This window comes from Hydra vulgaris, chromosome 14, assembly GCF_038396675.1.
Source record: "Hydra vulgaris chromosome 14, alternate assembly HydraT2T_AEP".
NCBI classification, from domain to species: Eukaryota; Metazoa; Cnidaria; class Hydrozoa; order Anthoathecata; family Hydridae; genus Hydra; species Hydra vulgaris.
The window spans coordinates 25168892-25188591 of NC_088933.1; the positions used below are offsets into that span (position 1 = coordinate 25168892).

At 27.5% G+C, this 19700-nt stretch overlaps 1 protein-coding gene across 2 annotated transcripts in view; it reads right to left on the reverse strand.

Annotated features, from left to right (window-relative positions):
* The window catches only part of LOC101241405 (tyrosine-protein phosphatase non-receptor type 22), a 72540-nt gene that overhangs the window by 10155 nt on the left and 42685 nt on the right, over positions 1–19700 (reverse strand). The window contains exons 13-15 of one of the 2 annotated variants that reach the window (XM_065818470.1): positions 18529–19107; positions 2368–2532; positions 407–511 (exon numbers count right to left, since the gene is read on the reverse strand). In XM_065818470.1, coding sequence (XP_065674542.1) covers positions 407–511; positions 2368–2532; positions 18529–19107 — 849 coding nt within the window. The remainder of the gene's footprint in view (positions 1–406; positions 512–2367; positions 2533–18528; positions 19108–19700) is intronic. The other variant, XM_065818471.1, reaches the window with a different exon arrangement.

The window sequence follows — 19700 nt, forward strand, 5'->3', positions numbered from 1 at the left end:
ATACATATATATATATATAAATATATATCTATATATATATATATCTATATATATATATATATATATATATATATATATATATGTATGTGTATATATATATATATATATATATATATATATATATATATATATATATATATATGTATATATATATATATATATATATATATATATATATATATATATATATATATATGTATATATATATATATATATATATATATATATATATATATATATATATATATGTATATATATATACATTTTTTTATAATAACTAGTTTAAATTGTGTATATTGAAGTTTTTAACATTATCTTTATTAAAAAACTATGGTATGTTTTAGTAAGAATATCACATTTATTTAATATTTAATAATAGGTTGTACTTAAAAAATTAAAAACTTACCTAAAAGGTCTTGTGGCAAAACATATGGATCATTTAATGCATTAGAAATATTAGGTAAATTTTTGCGCCTATCTCTACAGCTATTTTGTCGGTAATGGACTTCAGCTAAAATATATATATTTATTCAAAATATATTTTATATAATATAAATATATATATTATATAATATATATAAGCCCTTGGAATTAGAAAAAAATTTTTGCAAGCCTCAAACATTTTTTGCTCAGCAGTTAGTCAGCATTGCCGAATGCTGACACTAATTCCAAGGGCTGATATATATATATATAAATATATATATTTCTTTATATATATACACATATACATATATATTAGGACATAAGTCAATATTTTTATCAAAATGAGTTTGATATGATTTTATATTACTTGAAGATAGATGCAATGGTTTGTGTTAAATGGGAGCTTCTAACTTTATCCATAACAACACAATAAACCTAAATACATCCATTTAAGCAATCATCAGCTTTTGTTAAAGGGATGTAAGACAATAATTTGTTTTTGTTAAAAGGTGATGAGTCAGCTAGAAAATTTACTCTTACTTAAGACATTTGCTGAGGCTTCTGTTTGTAACACACATTCTTTATTTTATTTGACTAATGAACTATCATTTTTTAGTGTATTAAAGTTTTGAACTGTTTGTAATGGACAAGTTAATAATGGAAGTTCGCAAAAGTGAAAAGATCGAAATGATAGTGATTATAATAGGAATAAAATCAAAGACTTAAGGGCCTATATTTTAGAGGTGAGTTTGAATTTGTATTTATTGCAACTTAATCTACAATTGCAATTTGTAATGTAGATTTTTGATTGTGTATGTCAAATTAAATGTGTTCCTGAGATCAAAAGTTAAAAATTATTTTTTATTTGGAAGGCATAATATGTTTGTTTGACGGCATGTTTTGAAGATTATAGAGATAAGACTAGGATTTGTAAGATTTTGAAGACTATTTTTACTTAGGTTCAGGTCTTTAGGTCTTAGGTCTTTTTTAGCTGATTCAAGAAATGTCTACAACCAATGAGGGAAGAAAACTACTTTGACATTTTCCCCAAGTTTTACAAGATTAATTCAAATAAATAGGATCTGTATATACAAGGGTTGATTGATGAAGTCAACATCCAGGTAAAGTGACCAAGAGGAAATGTAGACAACAGTGGTCTAAAGACTGCATCTTTACTTAGATCTTATCATCATTGACTGGATCATGCTGAACAAAAATATATGTTATGACGCTGAATTTTTAAATAAGCAAGAAAAGGGTGAGAAAAATTAGAAAACTTATGTGCACAAAAAAAATCTTAGAAGATAAGTAAGGAAAAGGTATTAGCAATTCCTTATCACAAGATGTTCAATATGCTGAGCATATGAAATCATTTCCTTTGAAACGTTCACATTACAGTGAAAAAAAAAACCACATTATTTGTTAGCCGAGCTCAATATAAAGCTTATACGGAAAATGTTCTGTGTGACTACACCACAAACTTATAGTTATTAATCTTTTTCTGCAATAATTTAAACTACAAAATCTAATGGTCACAAACAAATGTGTGTTGCACATGAGAGCTGCTGAAGCTGAACTTGCAGTTCACAAAAGAAATAGCAAAAAGTTCTTTTTAGCTTTGAAGCATAAGATATCTGATGCTGCTAAAGATGAAAGTTATGTTTCATTGTAAGCATTTGACTACATGAAAATAATATTGCTTTCAAAAATGCTAGTAGAAAAACTTTATATGATAAGACAAAATAAGATATCAATCAGATAACATGCTAAAATTATTTGTCTAGTTAAATAAAAATAACAATAGTCTTTAAATAATAATACTTTTAAGTTCTTAAAATTTTTAAAAATTATTTTTATTTTTATTTATTTTTCAAAAAATCTTTTGTTATTAAATTAATCTTAAAAAAAAAACACATTTAAAAATACAATAAAACATTAAAATACATTTTTCATTTGTAGGAGCAACAATGATAAATGATTCTGGTGTTCTTTCAGGTAAAGGTGGAACAGAACCACCTGTAAGCTTGCAAGTATTTGATAAGGTTTTCTGAGGTTGCTCAATATGATTTCTTTCAATGTCAACTATAGCATAGGGTACAATTACGCCACCTAAATATGAAAATCAATGCAACATTTTTTAGCATATAAACTATTGCATAACAATTATTATAAAATCAAAATAAGAGAGTGATAAATAAAAAATGAAGTCAAAGATTTTCTTTCTTATTTTCCATTTCTTATAATTTTATTTTAAAAAATAAATCTTTTATTCACCTTATAATATATACTATGTTATACATCCTCATTTTTCCATTATGATGTTTCAGATCAATAAAAAATGTTATTAAAAACAAGGAAACAAAGATTGTGAATAATTTATTATTGGTTAATTTATTTAAAGTACCTATTTTTTTATATTGGATGTTTTATTATTCTTATTTTTTATTTTTTTCTATTTGTATAAATAGCTGTAAGACTTATCATAAAGTTGAGTTTAAAAATTTGTACAAAGTTTTTGGCTGATAACATTTTTTGTCTTATTAAAATGCGTGTGTGTGTGTATATATATATATATATATATATATATATATATATATATATATATATATATATATATATATATATATATATATATATATATATATATATATACAGTATCAGACAAAACGAGTGCAACCAAATAATGCTAATTTAGTTTCTTTATATAAAAGTGCTGCATTTTTTCAATTTAGAGAAATAACTATGTAACTGTTTAAAGACAAAGTTCTTCAAGTTTTATTCATCACAAAGTTCATTATTTGTACACAAAAATTAATAAACTAATCAAAAGTATTAAAAAAAGTTGATTTCCTTCTGGACAAAACAAGTGCAACTCGACAAAATGTTGATCAAGCTGTATTTCGCTATCAATATTTCGTGGCGAATCCTTTGTTGCCAATCACAGCCTTGCATCTTCGAGGCATAGATTCGATCAGGTGATCAATGAAACTTTGTGAAATCGTTGCCCAGGCCTTTTCGATTTGTTCAAACAGTTGATCCTTATTACGAACACCTTCACGATTAATTCTGCGGTTGACGAACTCCCACAGGTTCTCAATAGGGTTGAGATCCGGAGATTGAGGCGGCCAATCCATCACCGATAGGTGGTTGTCTTGAAACCGCTGCTTGACTACTTTTGCAGTGTGTTTCGGATCATTGTCTTGCTGAAAAACCCATTTTATTGGCATATTCCATTCAGCATGAGGTAACATAACATCTTTCAGGAGATTTTTATACATGAAACGGTCCATTACTCCATCGTTTCGATGTATTGGACCTAGACCGTTAGCAGAAAAACACCCCCAGACCATTACATTGCCTCCACCATGCTTCACGGTCTTATGGCAGTAACGTAAATTGAGGCGTTTTCCGGCCGGTTGACGTACACGGCAAATGCCATCGCTCCCAATGATGTTGAACTTCAATTCATCACTGAACAGGACAATTCGCCATTTTTGCACATTCCACTCAATATGAGATGTAGCAAACAGGAGTCTTTTCTTCGGGTTTTTAAAAAAAAGTGGATAAAAGCTATCCCAAGAAAAAATCTGATTGTAAATAAATACTCAGTAGTGTGCCGACTTCATTGGCCTGTAGATTGCAAATCATTTATATTTTATCATGGAAAAAAACGTCCTACAGAGCCACCAACTGTCTTTTCCAACATAGCAACTAGCTGTCTTAGTTTACCTTTTTCTAAACCCAGAACAACAAAATTGTCATCATCCAGTGTAAGAAATACAACATCAAATGAACTAGATAGCTTTAGAGAACATGATTTTTTTCGATTTGATAGCATAAAAGAGAAACTCTTGCATAATAACGATCTTATTGTATACAACAAATGACAATAATGATAATGTTTACATTCAGTCAAAAGAATTTGTATGTGGTATTCCAAAGTTTTTAGTTATCATTAATAGGGATTTACCATTAACTTGATTTCATCTTAGGTCATCTTGCAGTATTCCCATTTTAATGTCAACATCATCATGTTGTAAGTATTGGTCAGTTTATGATGAAATCATACGTTACTTAAAAAATAAAGATGTTTGCAATAAAAAAAAATGTATTACTTGAACATATGGAATGTATGTCTCAAAAGAAAGTTGGTGAATTTACTTACTCTCCTGATATCATTACTCAAGCATTTGAATATTTTGCTAAATCTAGGTCTCTGTACAGCCAAATTTCTAATGATTATAAATTGCCCAGTATTAGAACTTTGACAAGAATCACTTCAAAAATCGGATCACAAGATAGTCTGGAATTTTTGAAAAATACTATGATGAGTATTGAAAATACAAAATGTAAATGTATATTGCTGGTTGATGAAGTTTATATTAAATCCACATTAACTTATCATAGTGGTGTATTATTTGGAAATTCTGCTGATCAACCCGGTGTTCTTGCCAAAACAATGTTGGCTATAATGGTAAAATATTTATTTGGTGGACCAGAGTTTTTAATAAAAATGATTCCAATTAGTCACTTAGATTCTGATTTTCTTTATGGAAATAGAGTAAATCAAAAGTTGTTTAAAATGATGAATAAAATTGAAAAAAAACCTTGGTGCAGAGATAATGAAAACACATTTTTGTTGTTTGATTATGTTCATGTCATGAAGCGTGTTCGTATTAATTGGTTAACTGAAAAAAGCAGAGAATTAATTTTTGAGTTTAAAGGTAACAAACATATAGCAAAATGGAGTGATTTAGTAAATCTTTATGAGTTGGAATCTGCTAATCTTTTGAAACTTAGCAAATTAAATGAAATTTCCATCTCTCCAAGACCAATTGAGCAACAGAAGGTTGACACTTGTTTTCGAGTTTTCTGTGATGAAACAGTTGCTGCACTTAAAAATCATCCACCCATTAAAAAAGATGAAATAATTGGCACCATCAAATTTATTTCTATATTTGTGAAGTTTTGGAAAATTTGTAACGTGAAAGGTGTTGGAGCAGATATTCGTTATAAAGATGAGTTCCGTGCAGTTGTAAGATCACACACAGACAAAAACCTGCTATTCTTGTTAGATGTGGCAGATATGGTTGAAAAAATGAAAAAATCAGACGCAAAACAAATTAAGCAGCTTACAAAAGATACCTCTGAATGTATTTTTCATGTGTGTAGGGGGTTAGTCAACATTGCAAGATATCTTTTGGATTGTGGAAATGATTATGTTATCCTGGGGTGGTTCACAACTGATCCATTAGAAAAAACTTTTAGCAAGTTTCGCCAGGGTTCTGGGGGAACCTATTTTATTACTGCTCTCATTATCTGTCATAGAAAAAGTTAGAATCCAACATGCAAAATTTTTTTTTACAGTTAGAAATGGATAGTTTTGATAATTGTACCAATGGTCATTACTGTAAAAACTGTTTTATAAGTTTAAACGAGCAGGAGTGCGAAATTTTTGATAACTTACCAGAACTCGAGGATAAAGTTCAAGCAGAATCATTACTTTCAATTATATATTGCTGGTTATGTTCAAAGAAAAAATGGCTATGATTATACTGATACACAATTTTATTATAAAAAATGTGGTGCCTACATTGATAACTTGAATAAAGGAGGTCTTGTTATTCCCTTTGACAATATTGTTCAATGGTGCATATTTTGTTTGGTTTTATTTGAGCAGTTATCAGATGAATTTTGTTGAACATTTTTGATGAAGCAATTCTTATCTGTATCAAACAAGTTTCAATTTGGTATTTATGACTGACATTGCCGCACTTTAGCAAATTTTTTTCTAAAAAATCTATCAATAATAAAATCTCCAAGATGCTCCAAGGAGTCCAGGCAAAAGGTCATGAAAATGATTTTTTATATAAATGTTATTATATTATATAAGAAGTATATTATAGTTATTTAACTTTATTGTAGTTTAACTTTTAAGACAGCTCTTATATATTGTTATTATTATAGTTTTTTACTCTCCTTGTTCGCATCCACTTTACTTATAAGCGCTTCGCTCGGCCTCCAGTCAATAAAAATTTTGGCGCTATGTCAAGGCCTGTATTTCTAGAAGGCCATGGTGTATACACACACATTACATTAGGGTTTCTAAAAAGCTGCTGATTTAGAACTTTAAAAAACAGCTGTTAACACAAGAGAACAGATTCATTATAAACAAATTTGTTCATGATCATAAACAAATTTGTCTTCCAAACTTAATAGAAATATTATACAAATTAATAATAGTAAATGATCTAGGATTCCATAGACACCATACATTATCATTACACCAAATTTAAAAAAATATAAATAAGATATTTCAGATATAATCTTTGATAAAATCAAGGAAAAGCTGAAAATTCAACTGCAGTCAGAGAATCCAACTAATACATCTTTAAAATTGGATGTATGGTCAGCATTCCACCACAGCTACATGGAAATAATGATTTGCTACCCAAATCAGAATTGGAAAAGAGAGAAATTTCTTCAAAATAATTTAATCTTATTCAGATGACTGGAATATTTATTTAAAAGGCAAAATTCGTTTCAGTGACAATGCAGCAAATGTAAAAGCTACAGTCAAGAAACCAGACTGAATTTTTGAACCTGCTGAATGTCTGAACCAACAAGGTTTAGAACTAGCTATAAAAAAAATTCTTTTCCGTGAACCAGCAATCAAAGATGTGTAAAAAATATATATACATTTCATTCAAATTTCTTTTACACAGCAACTACAAAATAGAAAACTATGACAGATTTGGACTGAGAAATGATGTTGAAACAATATGTATATATATAAAGTTGAAACAAAATACATAATGGTAAGATTTCTTCTAAGGAGTTGAGTTTTCCATAAAAGTTCCGTAAAAGGTTCCGTAAAAGTTTTAGCTGTGTTTGAAGAAGCAACAAAAATATTATCAATAACTAATGCAAGAATCAATGCTATTCTCACAACAATTTTGGCTTCCTTTGATATCACACTCAATAATGGAGAATCATTAAAATTAATTAAGTTGGAAATGAAAGGCAGATTTACTGAAATGGAATTGACTGATTCATTTCTCTTATACCACTCTACTATATCCACAGTACAAGAAATACTTTTCAGGTCTCCAGAAGCACTTAAACAGGCAAAAACAATTTTGAAAGGAATTAGCTCCATGAGATTTAGCTCCATAAGTACATTAACAACAAATGTTGTCACAATCGAATCAATAGTTAAAGAATTTAAAGATTTTTCTCAGTTAACGACATAAATATTTTCTTTATTTAACGATGAATCATAACCAAAATGTTGGAGCTGGTAACAGGTTAACGCAATTACTTAATGAGTTTCTTGATTCACAAGTATCACCACCATGCTTTAAATTTTGGAAGAACTGAGAAAAGCAATTTAATGGACCCTTAAATTATATAACTGAAAATTTTTCAATGATTAACTCTAAGTTTTGATAAACTCTTATAAAAAAAAAACTAAAAATATTTTTATGCCTTTTTTAAAATTTTTTTTGGTTTTGACAGCTTCATAGTCAAAATTTCAATTTTAGCTTTGAAAATTTGGCCTATTTCAATTTCAGCTAAAAACTGAATTTTATTATATACGAGTCAACGGTGTTTTAGTGTTTTTTAAACTTAAAAAAAAAATTTAAATTTGTTTAAATAAGCATAATTATAGTTAATAATTTAAGTCCTAATAACTTTTTTTTTATAACATTATTCCAAAAACACAAACAAAAAGTCTGATCTTATTTTTGTTTAGAATTGAACACACACTATAAATACTCTTTCAACATCCATATATGTGGACTTTGGTCATAATGTGTCAAAAAACTTCTGTAAATTTATTGTACATAGACCTGTATTTTCAAAAAGAATAAATTCAGCTTTTGACACTGCTGATGATTCATTTTTTTTAAACAATAAATTAAGTATTAATTTCCATTTTTAGTTAAGTTTAATCATGATTCTAATGAGTCTTACTGTACCTAACTTTTACAGTTCCTTTTCATAACTCTTAAAGTACAGATATCTTTTTTCTTTAGATAAATATTTTTTCTTCTCTCTGTGTTTATTAGAGGGTCATTCCTCTAATAAACACAGAGAGAAGATGGTATGGTGCTGAGCACAATTCAATTTATGCTCAGCATCATACCATCTCAGATTTTGGTGATTTTACAATACAAGCTTAAATTAATTTAAAGGAATACAAGCTTAAATTAAAGAAGACTTCACTCCAAATTTTAGTGTCTGACACCTTACGGTTTCAGAGATATTGATACTCAGTCCCAATCTCTTTTTTGACTGTTTTTATCAGCGCCATTTATTTTTTAAGCCAATTGCACAACACTATTAGCTTTAACTTATGAAATACTTGTTCAATAGTTGTGAAAATTTGTACCTAACTATTTTTTAGGGCAAGAAACTCAAAACTGATGGTTAAAACCCCCAAAAAATGAAGTTTCTAAATGAAAATCTAGTTTCAAAATGGTGTAACACTTTTTTTAAGTTTTTTGATGCTTCGTACAAAAAAACGTTTATCTGGAGATGCTTAAAAGATATGATTCTGAAATTTTTCTTATGTTCTGTATTTAACAACCTCTATAATACAAAAAAAGGGTTTTCTTTTTTAAATAAGATTTATTTGCATTTAAAGTTTTATAATAAAAAAATAAGAAAAAATTGTTAATTTAATAATGAAAAAATATTAAATTATATGCACTTATTTTTTGCATTTAAAAAAAATTGGTAGAATCTCAGTATCTCAGGTAGAGTTCTAACATATACTTGTTTGCATTTCACAAAAAAGATCTTTATTTTATACAATCTTTATGTTTTATAGCTGAAGGATTTTCTATTTAAGAATCTTAAAATAAAAATTATTTTAAAATTATTTCTTTCAGAACTAAAAAATAGTGATACAATACAATATGAATGATAAAAAGAGATGTTCAATTGGATTAATAAAGAAAGAAGTTTGTCACTAACAAACATGTAAAATCCAATGATATCAAAAAAGTTTCAAGTCTTAATGATTTTGATAAAGACTTGATAATTAGTCGTTCTGGTCTAGAAATTAATGAAAATACAACAGTTTGCCTACACCATGAATATGTTTACTTAAAACGTTACTCAACAATCCACATAACTTGCTGTGATCCATTTCATTTACACAATGGAAAAAGAACGAAAGATATTACTACTTTGCCATAAAACTTTTTTAAAGCTTGTAATTTAATTGTAATTATATATAAGTATTATATTATAAATTGTATTATATTATAAATTGTATTATATTATAAATTGTAATTATATATAAGATTTTTTTTTTATAAAACTCTCACTGAAGCAGTAATTATAATGTTTTTAGGAGGATGTAAAGAAATTAATATCCAACTTGCTGGAAAATTCAAAAATATTGGTATTAATGTTATTCCTGGAGAAAAGATATGTCCCAAATGTAAGATTAAATTGATGTCATTTAAGGATAATGGATCAGGAGAACCAACTTGCAGCCAGATTTATGAAGATAAAGATAATGAACTAACTATAAACGAATTGTTAAAAGAAAATCTTAATTCTTCTTTGACGGTTATGAACATAAGTCCTCTTAAAATGCAAGCTGTGAATAGACACTCAAGAGTTGGTAAAAAGAAATTATTACATGTTCAAAAAACAGTAAAGTTAGGTATTGTAAGGACTTTAAATATAGATCTTGATCAGTTAAGCCAAGTAGATTCCTTTAATAAATTATCTAAGGAAGTTAAAAATAAAGCAAATGACGTGAATATACTTATAGGAAAAATCAGAGAAAAAATTTCAAATCGGAATCAGAAAATTCAACTACTAACACTGGTTCCAATTTCTTGGTCTAACAATTTCTTGCTCTCACAAAGATATAGAAAGAGAATTTAGTGTTACTAATTATATGGTGCAGATATCACGCAAATTCCGGCAGAAAAATGGTATTTTATCATTCCCTGAAGAAAAAAAAAAAAGGAAAAGAAATATCTTAAGAGACTGTAGATAAAATTATTGAATTTAATTGTTGCAATGAAAATAGCAGAAAAATGGCTGGTAAAAAAGATTTTGTGAGTATAGCTCGAAGATCTCACATGCAAAGGCGTTTGATTCTCTCAAATCTAAAAGAACTATATGTTAAGTTTAAAACCAGTCATCCAGATATAAAAAGACTTGTTTTTCTAACTTTTGCTCACATCGTCCAAAATGTTGTATTACAGTAGGAGCATCTGGTACGCATACAGTATGTGTGCACTACCATCAAAATGTTAAGTTAATGATTAGTGCAGTTGAATTATCAAAGGATTATATGAACTTATTGATATTCTTGTTTGTAGTAGGGCTAACAAAAATAGCATGATACATTGTTGCCCTTTGTGTCCAGAAGATTGTAAATTAAGAAATTATCTTAAAAATGAGTTGAGTTCTCAAGAAGATATTGATGGAGACAATGATCATAGATTACAAACAATGGAAGACAACAGACCGATCTGAGCTAGTAAGTCTAACAGAAACCACAAGTAGCTTCATTAATACTCTGACAAATAAGTTACAAAAGCTTACTGTTCATTTTAATATTGCAAAAAGTCAAGCTGTTTCTTTAAGAAAATTAAAAGATGAGTTAAGTAGTACTGAGGTCATTGTCCTTTGTGATTTCTCAGAAAACTATGAGTTTGTAGTACAAGACAAAGTACAAAGTTTTCACTGGATCAAAATTCAAGCAACATTGCATCCAACAGTAGTTTACTATAAAGTAAATAATGTTCTCAAATGTGACCCAATATGTTTTATCTCTGATGATGTAGATATGGTATATCATGTGATGAAGTTAACAGATGAACATATTAAACGCAATATTTCTCATCAAATAGAAACTGTTCATTACTTTTCAGATGGGTGTGTTGGCCAGTACAAAAACTGCAAACACTTCATAAATATATGCCACCATGAACAAGATTTTTCTATGAAATGTACATGGTCTTTCTTTGCTACAATTCTTGGTAAATCACCCAGTGATGGTATTGGTGGGACTGTTAAACAACTAACTTCAATTGCTAGCCTTCATCGAACAACAACAAATCATATACTTACAGCATCTTTTTTTTTTTTTTTTTTTTTTAAACATCTTTGCTTCCAACAAGGCTGCAAGCAGCCACTAATTAAAGTTGGAAGTTACTGAAAAAGAAAAGATGAAGATTGTAGAGCAAGATAACGATTGACAGACGACTTAAAAGATTGCAAATTATATGAGTCAGGAAAGCAAGATGAAGGAAGCGAATTCCAATTAGCTGATGTTCGAGGAAAAAAACTAGACGAATAAGCATTTTTGGAGCACTTAGGAACAGTCACAGAAAAAGGATGACACTTAATTGAATGACAAGTAACACGAGAATGAATTATAGTAGATGGCACAAGAAACGCTATTTTATATTTGTCAAAATGAAATCATAGGAATTAATTTTTATTACATATCTAAGGAGTCAAACATGATAATCCAAATTGAAATAGAGCAAAGATATGCAACTGCAAAAATGTTACCAGACACTAGCAGCTATCACAATTTCATTCCAATAAGTAAAACAAAAATTGGAACTAAAGTTGTTTCTGAACAATTGGAGTATTCATTTGTTTTTAATTTTCAAACTGATGGGATTATTAAAGAATACTTGTTTGATATAAGCATTGGAGTGTGTGTATGTTTGATATAGGATAAGAATCCATGGATCGGACTAGTTGAGGAGATTGATGTTGAAAATAAAGACTTTCAAGTTAAATTCATGCATCCACGTTACCCTTCAAAGTCATATTATTAGCCTTCTAGAGATGATGTGTGCTAGGTTCCATTGACAAACCTATTGTTAACGATTAATATCCCAACAACTGTCACAGGAAGACAATACAAAATCAGTGAAATTGATCACCAACGTTTTGAAGACAACTGGGCAAACTTTAAACCAGAGAACTAATTTTTTATAAAACTGTTAAAGATTGGTAATTTTTATTGCCTTCTATTTTAATTTTTCTTATTACAGTTTACTTATTTCAATTTGTTTATTTATTTGTTATTGTTGAATTTATTTCTAAATTTTTTGGTTTATTATTATAAGACTTTAAATGCAAATAAATTTAATTTAAAAAATAAAACCCTTGCCTTTTTTTTATATTATGGAGTTTGTTACATATAGAACCTTAAGAAAAAATTTCAGAATCATACCATTTAGGCATCTCAAGATAAACATTTTTTTGTACGGGCATCAAAAAACATACAATTAGTGTTACATCATTTTGAAATTAGATTTTCATTTAGAAGCTTGATTTTTAGGGGGTTTTAGTCATCAGTTTTGAGTTCCTCACCCTAACAAATAGTTAGATAAACATTTTTACCATTTTTGAACAAGTATTTCAGAAGTTAAAGCTAATTGTATTGTGCAATTAGCTAAAAAAATAAATGGCGCTGAAAAAACAGTCAAAAAAGAGATTGGGACTGAGTATCGATATCTCTGAAACCGTACGATTCAGATACTAAAATAAGTGAAGTTTTCTTTCGCTAATTTAAGCTCATATTCCGAAAATCATCAAAATCCAAGATAGCATGGTGCCGAAAATTTTTTTGTTTGGTTGATTTGACACTGAATGACCCTAGAACAAAGGCTTATCATGAACATCATAAAAGGTTAGTACAAAGAATTATTATGAACTAGGGGTGAAACTAGAGGTGTATTGGAGGAAAGCTTTAAATATACTTAATTGGAATCGAATTATTATATAGCAAAATGCTTATATAAAAAAGATGTTACAGAACTTCAACTTCTGTTTCCATAGATTGGATTGGTTTTGATTGATTTGCTCAAATTCTGATAATTCAAATTGGAACTTATAATGAAGATCAAATTTAAAAACTTTCTGCGCCTTCTATTAAACTTGAGATTTTTAATTCAAGACAACATTGCTTTGATATTAAAAACTTAAGCTAAAACATTTATTGAAAGTTGTTTATAAACTGTGCATTGACAGCCTTAGTTTAAACCTCCGGCTCCAATAAACTCATGTTACACCTCTATTATAAACATCATAAGAGGTTAGTACATAGACTTACTATGACCATTATAAAAGGTTAGTACCAGGACTTGTTATGAACATCATAAAAGTTTAGTACAGACAACAGACTAGAATATATAAGTAGATAAATATCTACAATATCAAGATTAGTTTCAATAAAAATTAAAGTGTTATGCTGATTTGATTTTTCCCAACAGTGTACTCAATCCTTTAAATATTTCTAATATATTTCATTTTTTATTAATAAATATTTAAAAAGTCTGAAAAGCATGTGAGTTAATAATTATCAAAATAAAATTTATTAAACTTGATTTCTTTAATGTTTTTATTTAGAAGAATCGTACATATTAATAATAAGTTTTATTTTGTTTACAATTTAAATAATCAACTTTTTATTTTTTTATTTTATTAGTTTTACCATTATTACCTTAAGATAATAAGGTTTTCAAGGTTATCTTTCATGGTCAACTGCAAAGATTATGTATTACAAACATGTCTACTTTTTGTTTTTGTTACTTTATTTCTTTAGCTGTTTTACCACCTATCATTAGTTTACTTTATCTACTTAAAATATGGTTTTAATTTAGTAGGTTTTAATGATTTTTAAATTTAGTATGTTGATCATTAGCTAACTGCATTAGCAGTTTAACTTATCTAACTGGTCACATGTTGATCATTAGCTAATAGTTTAACTTATCTAACTGGTTACATGTTGATCATTAGCTATTAGTTAAACTTATCAACTGGTCACATGTTGATCATTAGCTAATAGTTTAGCTAATCTAACTGGTCACATATCGATCATTAGCTAATAGCTTAACTTTATCTTTTGGCCACATTACAAAAATTGATTGTATTGTTAACTATCATGCTTTTTCTAATTTGTGCAATAGTTTATTATCTTTGCAATAAGTGACTTTTTTCCGATTTTGACTATTTTTGACTGCCCTAGAAAATATTGTAATATCCCCAAATAATGATTGTGTTATTCTATTTTAATAAAAATTTGTTAAATCCTGCCGGTTATTAAACTAATTTAAATGTTGTACTTATGACAAGTATGGATTTTGTGCACTATTATATTAAACTCTTTAAGATATTTCCAATCTTTTTTATACCATAGTCAATAATGACCTGTATTATGGCTCCTATCAGCTTTTAAGCAGTTTATTTGCACATGGTCTTATACAATGTTCTTTTGTGATTTAAACCTCACAATCAGGTTCTTTAATATCTTTATTAATCTGCAAATATCTGCTTAATCAGTTTTAAATGTATTTTACCAGTCCGAACAGCTAGTTACTAGAATTATTGTTATTTATTTACTACTGCAAGTAACTTAAAAACCTTTTTTAGAGTAATTTCAAGGATTGACCAGTTTTACTATTCACTACAAGGTGTAACTAATGAAAATCTTCAAATATCATTTAAAATGAAAGTTTATAAATACAACATATTTAAATTAATTTAAATTCAAATTCAAATTGTTTTTATTCTTTAAAAAAAAAAACATGACCTAGTAATAATAACAATATTTAAAAAAAAATAGTTAGGCGAGGCAGGTTGGCTTATCATGATCTGTTTTACAGGAACATAAAACAACTGGTCAAACTGACCCTTTAAAGACAAAAAATGTTGGAAACTGCAATCAAAAAATCTAAATATTTATTAGGCTACATTAACAAAAGACACAGTGGTGGAAAGAAAAAGACTTTTTTCTTTCCATCACAAAAGACATTGTGGTGGAAAGAAAAAAGATCTTTTAAAGCTGATTTCATGGCCTACTATAATGACAGGCCAAGTAAACATACAACTTAAAAAAAAAATTGTAGGCAAGATTTTTTGACAAATTTTAAATATATATTAAATATATATATACATATATATATATATAAATATATATATATATATATATATATATATATATATATATATATACATATATATATATACATATATATATATATACATACATATATATATATATATATATATATATATATATATATATATATTTATATATATATATACAGTGCCATGCTGTAACCTTTTGGGGCCCTTAAAAAATTTTTTTTTAACTTTATTGAATTCATTTTTATTGGGTTTTATTTCTAAAAAAAAAGTTATACAAAGAAATAAATATAATCAATTTTCCTAGCCCTTTAGCTGTTGCATTTTCTATCAACAGTATTTTTAATCCAGAAGGTCTTTCCTGTGACATTGTAGAATGCAGATAATTTGCATTCTACAATGTCACAGGAAATAATAAGCAACAGGCATTGTTAAAATTATTCGATATACACGATACATTTATTTGGATATAATTCTTCTCAATTCTTTTCTAAAATGAATTCCAAATTCTCTATAATAGTATAAATATCTTCTAAAATATATCTTAAAATAGAAAGTTCTTTTTTTGAATTCCTCCTCTTCAATATCATTTCCTAAGTGTTTGACCAGATTTGAACAATTAGTATCAAATTCATTTACATTCATAGTTTTTAGCTTTTTATTATCAAAAAGAAAACCACAAACATGATTTAAAAATTTATACGATTCAAATCGTTCTTGCAATGAATAATTTACTTTATCAATTAGTTTATTAAAATAAGATTCTTTAAACTTATCTTCAGCCGTTTGAGTTAGATGGTTATACTCATCATCAATTTCAGAAACAAGATCACGTATATCAATATCATCACAGCATTTAATTGGATCAATTATCGTCTATTGGTTCAATTTCTTTATTTGGTATTTTAATATTGTTATATTTCTTATTTGCTTTATTTTTATGGTTTGCATAATAACAATAGTCTGCCAATCTCTTGAGATTACATACTCTCCATTTTGACTAAACTTTATTTCTACTTAATATTTGAGTATCACAAGAAGACCGTTCAGTGAACTGTGCTATAACAGCAATCTTGATTCCTATTATTTTTAATTCCTTAATACAAACGCTTGCTAAATTTTCTCCGGTTAATGACATTATATCTACAAAGTTTACGAAACTGTCTTGGCTTTTGGTCCGCTATTATAATATACCAAATAATGATGGACATCAAATAATGATGAATCCACTTGAAGTTAAGTTTATTTTTATTGATGAAAACAACCGACAACAGAAGCAAAAACTTTTTCCTGTTGAGCTAGAGTATATTAGCCAATTTCTTAATTCTTTTCAACCATTTTTTATTTGTTGGTAAAAAAATGTTGCTGAAACATCTTCCTTGAGAATTTCTTTTATAGTGGATATTTGTAATACTTTTTGGTGACTGCTCTACCAAAAATATCTATTGTTTGTTGTTGATTTCAACAATTGTTAGTTTTTATTTAAAAAATAAATAAAAACTAACAATTCGAAACAATAAAACAACAGAACTATTAGGTGTATTTGAAATATATTTGAAAAATATTATTTTTCAAATTAAATTGTTACCAAATTAATCAAATTTTTTTTTGTTTCCATTCGATTGATTTTTAAATTAAAACTTTTCCTAAGGGAAATTTTGAGCGGAATTTCGATTTCATTTGAATAGAGTTTCACTCAATTGCGCGCGCAAAATAAGGAAATATTCCTCAAACTCTTAATAAAATAAGTTTCTAATTGAAAAGTAATTTAGTACTAAAGATTCTTGAGATTTGGCTTCTAGTGCTAGTTTCTTATAAATAAGTTTCATATTGGAAAAACCCGTTTTTAATATTTGGGGCCCTTAAATCAGGGGCCCAGTGTGGTTGCATAAGGATGTTGACTTTTTGGTATCTTCAGTTTCCTGTATAAAAATCAGATGAACTTTGGTTTGAAAGTAACTAAAAAGTCATTGGTTTTAATTAATTTTTGTAAAAGGTCACCCACCATGACCCTTGATTACATGCTGGCTCCCATATATTAGTGAATTTTTTTTTCTTCAAAAGTATATCAACCTGGGTCTCAAAAGAACCAGAATTTCATAGAGATTTCAGAAATAATAATGGTTTCGAATAAAAATAAATAGCTTAAATTTAATATACAAAAAAACAACAATTTCTAACTAAAAATTGAAAAGGTCGTTTTTTATGACATTTTGTTTGTAATATTTCTTTAAAAAAAGTTTTAGTGACATATTAAAAAAAATAAAAATAAAAACCTTTTATATTATTAAAAACATTCAGAATGTTTATAAAAACATTCAGAATGTTTTTTAAAACATTCTGGTCAATTAAGTTTACATTTTTGCGCTTTTTTAAAAAAATGATAAATTTGTAATTAAATTAATGATTTTTACTTTCTGACAACACGCAAATGTTGGACAAAAGTCAAAAGTAATTAAAAGTGACGTATTTGTTGGCGTAAGAATTATTTTTTTCCTTAATACTCCCGTACTCCCAAATGCATAAATTTTACAAAAAAAGCGAGTTTTTACTATATTATATTTAATGAAATGTAGTTTGCATTTAATATGCAATTTTATTATTTCTGAAGTTAAATTCATTTATTTGTTACAAAAATCTTTATCTATGACTTATATATAACTCATTATTTATTAAAAACCAAAAAAATATATATATATATGCTTCCATAAAAAAAACTCTCCTAATAACTAATTTACTTTTTACAGTTTTATGCCCATGTTTCTACTTGTGTGGTCCGACAAGTTTCCACAATACCTCTTTCTCATTTAAATATGATGATATGTTAAAATATGATTAGATAAGTTGAATTTTTAATAACTTGCCCTTCTTGGTGTTAACTTGTTTTGTAAATTAGAACTGAATACTATTGTTGTGATACTACGACAATGGAAATTGTTATTGGTTCAAAAATTTCTCTAACCCTTACCTACTCTTACCATGGGGGCTTTATATTAGACTTTTAGATAAATTGCCTTACCTGCCCTAATATAGGATCAGCCATGACCAGAACATTAAACTGATAACACACATATAAAGATAATACATAAAATTTCCTAATATTAACACATCATTGAACCAAATAATATTATATATAACAATCTTACTGCTTTATTACAAATACTAAAGCAAACCTCAAACCTGGTGGTGAAGAATAAGGAGGTTGATTATTGAGTTCCATGTTACTAAAAGAGTTGGCTTTGATCTTTTCAATTACTGCATAATTGTCCGTATTACCATTTTTATGTTTATTTTCAGAAATATATTTTGTTGATGGAAGTTGCGATTTCACTGCCTGACTATTTATAACTGAACTCACAGACTGATTATTTGTATCTAACTTTGCTGACTGAACTTTAGGGTCTGACTTCATTGCCAAATAATTTGCTTCTGATTTCCCAAAAGGGCATGTTGCTTCAATTTTTTCAAAAATATTGTCAGAGGTTTCAACAACTTCTAAAGGTTTTGTAGATTTTGTAGGTTCTAAAACTTGAAAAATATCGTCATTTATTTGTGCATTTTTAAGTTTCAATGCAGCTGTACTTAAAAGTGTGTTAGGTGGTATGACTGTTGTTTTTGCTTTTACTTTTTCGGTATTGTTTTTTAGGTAAGCATCATTAAAACCTTGACAATTTACTTGATTAGATTTTAACTGCATCAAAGTATCAACAGACATTTGCTGCATATAGGATGGTTTACAGTCTTTATTTTGTTGATTGTCTAAAAAAAAGAAGCTAAAAGCAATAAAAAAAAGTTAATATTAAATAGTAGGGAAGACTGGGGCTAGTTGACAGCAGGGGTAAGCTGACAAACTGCATTTATCTTCAGACCCAGTCAGACTTTTTTTCAAAGTTGCCGTTTTTCAGGATCTATAGACTGTTTATTGAAAAAAAAACTTTTGGGGTAAGTTAGCTCATAGCATTTACTATCGAAAAAAGTATATATTTTTATAAAAAATTTTTTTTTTTTTAACTTTTAACAATATTTAAAAAATTTATTCTTACAAAAAAACAAAAAAATTTTTTTTTAGGTTTTTTTTTCAGATAAAAAGTGGGCTACTGTTTTGGCTGTTAAACGTAATAATATTGGGTACCAGCTAAAAGAATATTAAATTTTGGCTTAAAATTGTTGCCAAAATTATTAGTAAAAAAATTTCTATTAATTTTGCACTTAATAGTACATTAATAATCATTTTTATAGCTTGCGCCAACTTACCCCATGGGTAAGTTTGCGCAATTTTTTTTTTTTTTTGAGGGTCTGGGAATTTTTGAGGCCCCAAGAATTTGTTTTTCTAAATGAATGCAACTTTTATA